General features: G+C 41.1%; 1 protein-coding gene across 1 annotated transcript in view; it reads right to left on the reverse strand.

The window, feature by feature from the left end:
- Positions 1-6,772, reverse strand: part of SCOC (short coiled-coil protein) — a 28,870-nt gene extending 22,098 nt beyond the window's left edge. The window contains exon 1 of the mRNA XM_030191708.1: positions 6,618-6,772. Coding sequence (XP_030047568.1) covers positions 6,618-6,681 — 64 coding nt within the window. The 5' untranslated portion in view covers positions 6,682-6,772. The remainder of the gene's footprint in view (positions 1-6,617) is intronic.
- Positions 6,773-7,873: the final 1,101 nt, after the last annotated feature.

A 7,873-nucleotide genomic window follows, 5' to 3' on the forward strand; every position in this document is an offset into this window, starting at 1 on the left:
AGAGTAGTAATTTCTTAGAAATCTTAATCAGTGAGTGGTCAGTTGGAGGGGCTGGTTACAGGGACACCCTAGCACGTGTTATATTCGTGCAGAGATTTTTTTTTCTCCTGATAATGAGAATCAAGTGCTTAACATTCAGAGTTTCGTATTTATTTATGACATTCATATCCCACATTTTATTAGGTGGAGATCAGGGAGCATTTGAAAGCCCCCCCCCCCCCCCCCCCCCCATGCCTGTATCAAAAGAGAAAGATGGTTTGTGGGAACTTGCTCCTTCTAGTTTGAAGAATGCAGCGAAGGGCGACTAAAATGATAGCGGGAATGGGACGACATCCCTATGAAGAAAGACTAAGGAGGCTAGGGCTTTTCAGCTTGGAGAAGAGACGGGTGAGGGGAGACATGATAGAGGTATATAAAATAATGAGTGGAGTGGAACAGGTGGATGTGAAGCGTCTGTTCACGCTTTCCAAAAATACTAGGACTAGGGGGCATGCGATGAAACTACAGTGTAGTAAATTTAAAACAAATTGGAGAAAATGTTTCTTCACCCAATGCATAATTAAACTCTGGAATTCGTTGCCGGAGAACGTGGTGAAGGCGGTTAACTTAGCAGAGTTTAAAAAGGGGTTGGACGGTTTCCTAAAGGACAAGTCCATAAACCACTACTAAATGAACTTGGGAAAAATCCACAATTCCAGGAATAACATGTATAGAATGTTTGTACGTTTGGGAAGCTCGCCAGGTGCCCTTGGCCTGGATTGGCCGCTGTCGTGGACAGGATGCTGGGCTCGATGGACCCTTGGTCTTTCCCAGTGTGGCATTACTTATGTACTTATATTATAAAAATGCATTTAATATTGTTTATTGCTATTATTTACTACTGGTTGATATATAGCAGAAGTTAACCAAGTCAACTTCATGCTTTGTAATATAGTTTTTAATAGCATTTTATTAGTTATTACCCTAATACAAATAAAATTATGTTAATTATACGACTGTGTCTGCCTCTTATGGTAGTTAGGATAACCTGGTCCTGGAGTTACCCAAGGCAGTCTCATGATAGAGATTTGCATACAGTAGAGGCAGTGCTTGTTATGAAATGCTTTGAGTCCTACTGATCTATAGATCTGTTGTGTTATTTTGGCGGGTGGAAACAGGTGGGCTTATAGGGAGGGAGGGGAGTACGGGAGGGGAAGGGTTCTTGGGGTATGTATGTTCGCTGTAAAAGTTTTTATTGTGCCTTGGATGGTTTACTATTTTTTTCTTGTTCTGTATGAAGCTTATCAACCAACTTGTTTTGCTTTTAATAAAGATGATTAAAACATAAAAAAAATTCATTTTGGATGTTACCTAATTCTTTTATTCTGTCTCACTGTGTTTCCAGTTTTTGCACAGTATAAGCCATCACAACAAAATGAGAAAACCAATGGACTGCATTATGGGCTTGTAGCCCATTTAGTTATGTTTCAACAAATGACAGATCTGTTTGACAGAAAAATATTTTTATTATTTTGACTTATAAACCACTTGTCCCTGAAACATGCTCAAACAACAGAATAATCCATTTGTGTATCTAAAAGGTAAACTCTACAAAAAAGATGAAGATGTGATTCTATGTGCTCCAATGAAAGGAGAGTTTAATTCTACTTCCATTTAATTTCAGTATATTCCATCATCTTTATAGCACCAGGCTTCCCAAGGCAGATCATAACAACATTTAAGATGAACTCATTGGGAAACAGGATATGCTCACTGAAATTTGGCCATCTGTATTGTATACAGTGTATTTATTTAGTTTTTAGTGTAGAAAAATGAACACAAAATACAGAGTTTAAAATTGCTGTTTCTACCAGCTATAATCATTTTTAAAGCTGTTTTAGTTATAAATATCATGAAATAACAATTGAATATATCTACCTATGGCTATGGGAAGCTTTCAAATAAATTAAAAAGCTGTCCAATAAGTAAAAAACAAAACAACAAAAAAACTTTTGTTGCCCACCTTTTAAGGCACTGCCTATCCAATTGAAACAGCTTTAGACTTGTTACAGATGGACCAACAATAAAAAAAAACACACACACACAATGTTTTGAGTGAACAGGGATGACGGCTGCACTGGGAAGGGGAAACTTAGACTGTCCTAATTGGCTTCCTTGCTTACAGTGGACTAGATAGGCTCACTTCCACTTCTGTTTACACTCCTGTTTATTACACAGCCAATCGCAACAGCAACAAGAATTACACGGCACGCTTACTTGCCTGCCAGTGCCAAGAAGGTCGAAGAAAACTGGAGACAGGATGACATCAAAAAGTTGAAGCCACTGAATATCACTCTTCAAAAATTATTGTAGCTGCATGTTGTGCTCATTTTGCTACACTGTTCTATACAATGTACAGTAGTAATACATGGCCAAATTTCAGTTAGGATATCCTGTTTACTGATGGGTTCATCTTAACCAGGTTCAATTCCCTCTGCAGCTTGCGACCCTGGACTAGTCACTTAAGGGATCTTTTACTAAGGTGCGCTAGTGTTTTTAGCGTGTGCTAAAAATAGGTGCACGCTAAACGTTAGCAATGCCAATGTATTCCTATGTAATTCTTCTTAATGTCCCAAACATCAAAACTTAATCAAAATTTTCTCATGACTGCAATGAAATAGACATTTTATTTGGATTCAAGGGGATCATCAGATCTAACGCAGCACATACCATATGAACAGTTTTGTTCTTTCTTTTTCAAAGAAATGGTTGTGGTGCAAATCTTCATAAGATCCATCCTGTTTCTGTATTTTTCTATAAGAATATTTTATTATTAATTCTACTACTACTACTATTACTACTATTTAGCATTTCTATAGCGCTACAAGGCATACGCAGCGCTGCACAAACATAGAAGAAAGACAGTCCCTGCTCAAAGAGCTTACAATCTAATAGACAAAAAATAAAGTAAGCAAATCAAATCAATTAATGTGTACAGGAAGGAGGAGAGGAGGGTAGGTGGAGGTGAGTGGTTACAAGTGGTTACGAGTCAAAAGCAATGTTAAAGAGGTGGGCTTTCAGTCTAGATTTAAAGGTGGCCAAGGATGGGGCAAGACGTAGGGGCTCAGGAAGTTTATTCCAGGCGTAGGGTGCAGCGAGACAGAAGGCGCGAAGTCTGGAGTTGACAGTAGTGGAAAAGGGAACAGATAAGAAGGATTTATCCATGGAGCGGAGTGTAGGGAAGGACGAGTGTGGAGAGATACTGGGGAGCAGCAGAGTGAGTACATTTATAGGTTAGTAGAAGAAGTTTGAACAGAATGCGAAAACGGATAGGGAGCCAGTGAATCTTTCAGTATCTTGTAGCTGCACATTATAACAGCATTTTAGCAATATAAAAAACGTGCATTGTACCACCCACTTATCTTTAAATAGCGGCAGCCTTTGACCGCAGAAGAATCTCCACTGCCATGGCCAGGTTTCGCAAAAAGCTCCTCAAGGAAGAGGCTCTCATAACATAGTTCAAGTGATCCCGCATCAGAAAAATATGGCCACCATGCGGGAGCACTTGAACTATGTTATGAGAGCCTCTCCCTTGAGGCCGGGGGAATCTTGCCCCCCTCGGCGGCCCTGGTAACCAATAGTTTTGAAGTGACAGGAAGCCTTTTGAACCAAATACTAGATGTACATAAGGACTGATGGAGTTTGAATCAACTGCCTGTTGCAGAGTTCAGTAAAGTTGTTTTGGGCATCAAATGAAGAGTAGCTTTTGGAGTGAGAGCGAAGTGTGGACCCGGACTGGTGTGAGACACTCGATGATACCTGGCCTGCGCCCAAGCTTGAGTGAGAGAGATAAAGCTGAATCTGTGACTTTTGTTTATGACCCGGGTGAGAGGTGCCTGACCCGGAGAGCTAGTCGGTGCCCCAGGATGCTGGGAGTGAGACCCGGGTTACAACTGTAATATGCCAGTTTTTGAAAATGTGTATCCTCATTCCCCTGCCCCCACTGCCACATACCCACCACCTAGGGAGCAATGGTGTTATTGGGGGGCCCCATCGCAATTTTTCTGCCCAGGGCCCATTCAGTTCTAGCTACACCTATGGCCTGGACAGTATACCATAACAGCAGCATACTGTCCTGATTTAAGGAAGAAGTTTTCAGGCTCTGAAAGCAAACTGAAAAATGTATTATGTTAGTCCAATAAAAAGGTATCACTCAATTTTCCCATTTTTTTGTTTAATTATTTGTTAATTTGTCATTTGATTGGAGTTTGTCAGTCTTTGAAATTTTACACCTGCTATCTTTACATTTTGTATAATACAGGGGGCTGCATGTCACTGTTCAGTTTAATTTCAGATGTTCTTAAAACCGTAATAATGTATTTTTAAGAATATGGGTTGAAAAAAATGTGTTTTGGGTACTTTATATTTGACTATACATTAGAGGCATGACTAGTTATATTGTTGTAATCTCTCTTGACCCCCCCTAAGCAGGTGCTAGTGAAAGCTGCCGCAGACTGCCAAGGCAGAGAGAAGCGTTTTCGACGCCATCGAGGGGAGGTCTTCAGCTGGTGGGGCTTGAGATCTCCTCCAACTCAGGTTTTTTTTTAAAGTTGAATAGGGAGGGGACGAACGGCGGGGGGGAGGGGGGGGAGAGGGGGGGAATTTTTGTTTCCACCTTTCTGGTCCACAAAGAGTTTCTCAGCCAATTTGCCAGTTCACAAGTGTGAAAAGGTTTGGAAACGATGATTTAGAAAATACTTTAATTTTAGCACTCCTGTTATTTTTTTGTTATTTTGGTTGAGGAAGACTCTGTGATTTTATGATATTGTTTTTCATTGATCAATAATCGATTGGTTAGTTACTCGTTATTGTAATTTGCCTCAAACCTCTTTGGTTAAATAGACCGTGCTACATTACATTATTATCTTTATAATGCAATTAAAGACACTTGCAGTTTGAACTTCATGTATATTTTTAAGCTGTTCCGAGTAGAGCAATTTTGAAAAAGGCAAAATTTGCTCAGATAACTTTTTATTTACCCAGGAGAGTGGCTTCAGCCCCCGCCCCAAATCAGGTCCTCTGCAGCCTGGGTAGACTGTGCTCAGGATGTTGCAGAACCCTTATCATACAAAAATCAACAATAAGGAGTCCCTTTTACTAAGGTGCACTGAAAAATGGCCTGCGGTAGTGTAGGCGCAGGTTTTGGGCGCGCACAGAATCATTTTTCAGCGCACGCGTAAAAAAAAGGCCTTTTTAAAAAATTTTGCCGAAAATGGGCATGCGGCAAAATCAAAATTGCCGCCCGTCCATTTTGGGTCTGAGACCATACTGCCAACCATTGACCTAGCGGTAAAGTCTCATGCGGTAACCGGGTGTTAATGACCTACGCGCGCCAAATGCCACTTGGCGCGTGTCTGATACGCGCGTCAGAAATAAAAATAATTTTTCAGCCGTGCATATCGGCCACGCGCCAAAAATGAAATTACCGAAAGAGCCACTCAGTAACTCCATTTTGGCATGCTTTGGGCACGGGTAGACGCTTACCCAGCTTAGTAAAAGGGCCCCTAACTCTCTACAGCGCTCTAATGAAGACTGATTTTGCTGGACAAAAGGGTCGTTTGCACAAACAATGTAACACAACCTTCTTGTTAGTTGACAAGTCTCCTGCCAACTTTTATAGGCCCTGCCTTGTTTCGATTGCTTTGCATTTCTATACATTTTAATAACTTATTTTTATATTTGCTACAATTATTAATCTTGATGATACCGTTTATAGACATTTTGCATGTTTTATTTTAAAGCCATATGTTAATATAGACAACGACTTCAAGCATTTAATCTGTCTCCTGGTACAGTTCAATATCCATCTGCTGTTTATTCTGTCGTCTCCTTCTAGCCCAACTGTATATCTCCATTTTTATGTCCTTTTCGCCTTCTTTTTCTGATCCTTTCCGTATTAACAAGCAACGTAGCCACTAGCAGGATGAGTACAGCCTACAGCTGCACAGACCTCATCAGTTCTACAGCTATCAGAAAGCATGTTTTTGCAACAGAATTCATTCGGTGATCCATTACATGAGGTAGAAGTGAAACAGCTTTACACCACTTTTGAAAAATTTAAAATTACAGTATCATACAACAAAGAGACCTCCCTTAATACAAAATAAACCAAGGAAAGCGATACGATTATTTGTGCTGCAACCAGTGCATTTTTTCTAGCAAAAAAGGTGCCGGTACTCAAATGCCAGGCCACCCTTCAGCGGTGGGACCCACCCCCACAATAGCCAGGCCCCCTGCTGCAACCAGTCACAGAATCTATGACAAGGCAGAATTGGTGTGTAGAGCCTCAGCTCTTTCATTAAAACTTAGGGACCAGGGTCAATTTTAGCAGGCAATGGAAAAGGTGCCGGTACTCAGTACCCCCAAGTACCCCCTCAAAAAAAAAAATCAACCCTTTCATTAGGCTGTAAAAGCTTGATCCAAAAAAAGGGCAGAATTTGTTTCTAGCAGAGCAGCGAAATCAGTTGTTAGGTACCGATTTAAATATGTAAATGAGACAGACCACAAGTTGTTTCACTTTGCATTATTGAATGCAGACACTAGGATTATTCTGATTATAAGTGACTGGACCGTCCTACCTGGATCATCTGCCAAGGAAATATTGGTGAATTTATCGTCCTCCTTTTCCAGAGAGTCGTCCATTTTGTTCCAGTCCTTTAGGCGATCTTATTTCATTAAAAAAAAAAAAAAAAGCGTGTGTATCTATCTGTATGTATTTATAAATACATTGAACAATGAACCTCTCCCTTTTGTAGCTTAGGGTACATGTGACTTCTCTGGTTAAATCATTAATGACTCTAGCAAACAGGCGATACCTGATCCTTCCTGTTGTTAACACTATGCTTCTTGTATTCAAATGCATCTCTCACCTGGTTTGTGTTACCTAGTTCTGAGAAAAGTAAAAGCTACAAAGTTAAAATGTTACAACAGATTTTTCAAATGTGTCCTGGGAATTATACGCTGTTACTACTTTGTGTGTGTGTGTGTGGGGGGGGGGGGGGGGGGTATTTTATTTATTTTTCTTTAATCTGAGCAATTTGGTTTTGAAGGAGGTCTAGAGATGAATACATATTAGGGAAAGACGCCCAGAGGGGCTTAAATCATGATCAGCTGTAAAGTTTTTCCTTGTCAAAAAATTTCAGTTAAGTAACCAAAATTCAACATTCGATAAATCATAAACTTCATAAACCTCTATGGTTCAGGATGGGAAGCCTATCCACCAAAGCACCTATGGGCCAACGATGAAAAACCCTTCTTACAGAAGTTGTGTGACAGTACCGGGCTGTAAAAAAAAAAAAACAACAACCAGACCTGTCAAACACAGCCCAGTAGAAGGGCATGGAGGTCCGGTGGACTTCCAGACCACCTACCCCCAAGAACACAAGGGGCTGGAGATCTGGTGGGGCTGGAGGTCTGGTGGACCTTCAGCCCTCCCAAACACAAAAGCACCCCCCAGCAATAAAGAGATTACCTGGTGATGTGGGACCCTACTAGCCGCCCCCTAACACTGGTGGCCTAGTGCCCCCCCAACCCTCCTATACCTGGAAGCAGGAGGAGAGAGTAGCACTCCCTCCTGTGAGCACTGCCTCACAGTGGCAGCGCCCTGCCCTGCCTGGTACACCCTGGGATGCACTTGGTGGAGCTTCTCTACCATATAAGGGAGAAACTCCCTTACATATGTAAGGGATATAACTTGTGAATAAACTTCATGAACAGCAATTCAGTTAGATCATGGCAGCTTTCTGATCTGAGTGTAGAGCACCATTTTTTTGCAGTTCATACTTCCTCCTGAAATTATTCCCATACTGCCCAATACACAGATCCCCTATTACAG

This window comes from Microcaecilia unicolor, chromosome 2 (genome assembly GCF_901765095.1).
Source record: "Microcaecilia unicolor chromosome 2, aMicUni1.1, whole genome shotgun sequence".
NCBI classification, from domain to species: domain Eukaryota; kingdom Metazoa; phylum Chordata; class Amphibia; order Gymnophiona; family Siphonopidae; genus Microcaecilia; species Microcaecilia unicolor.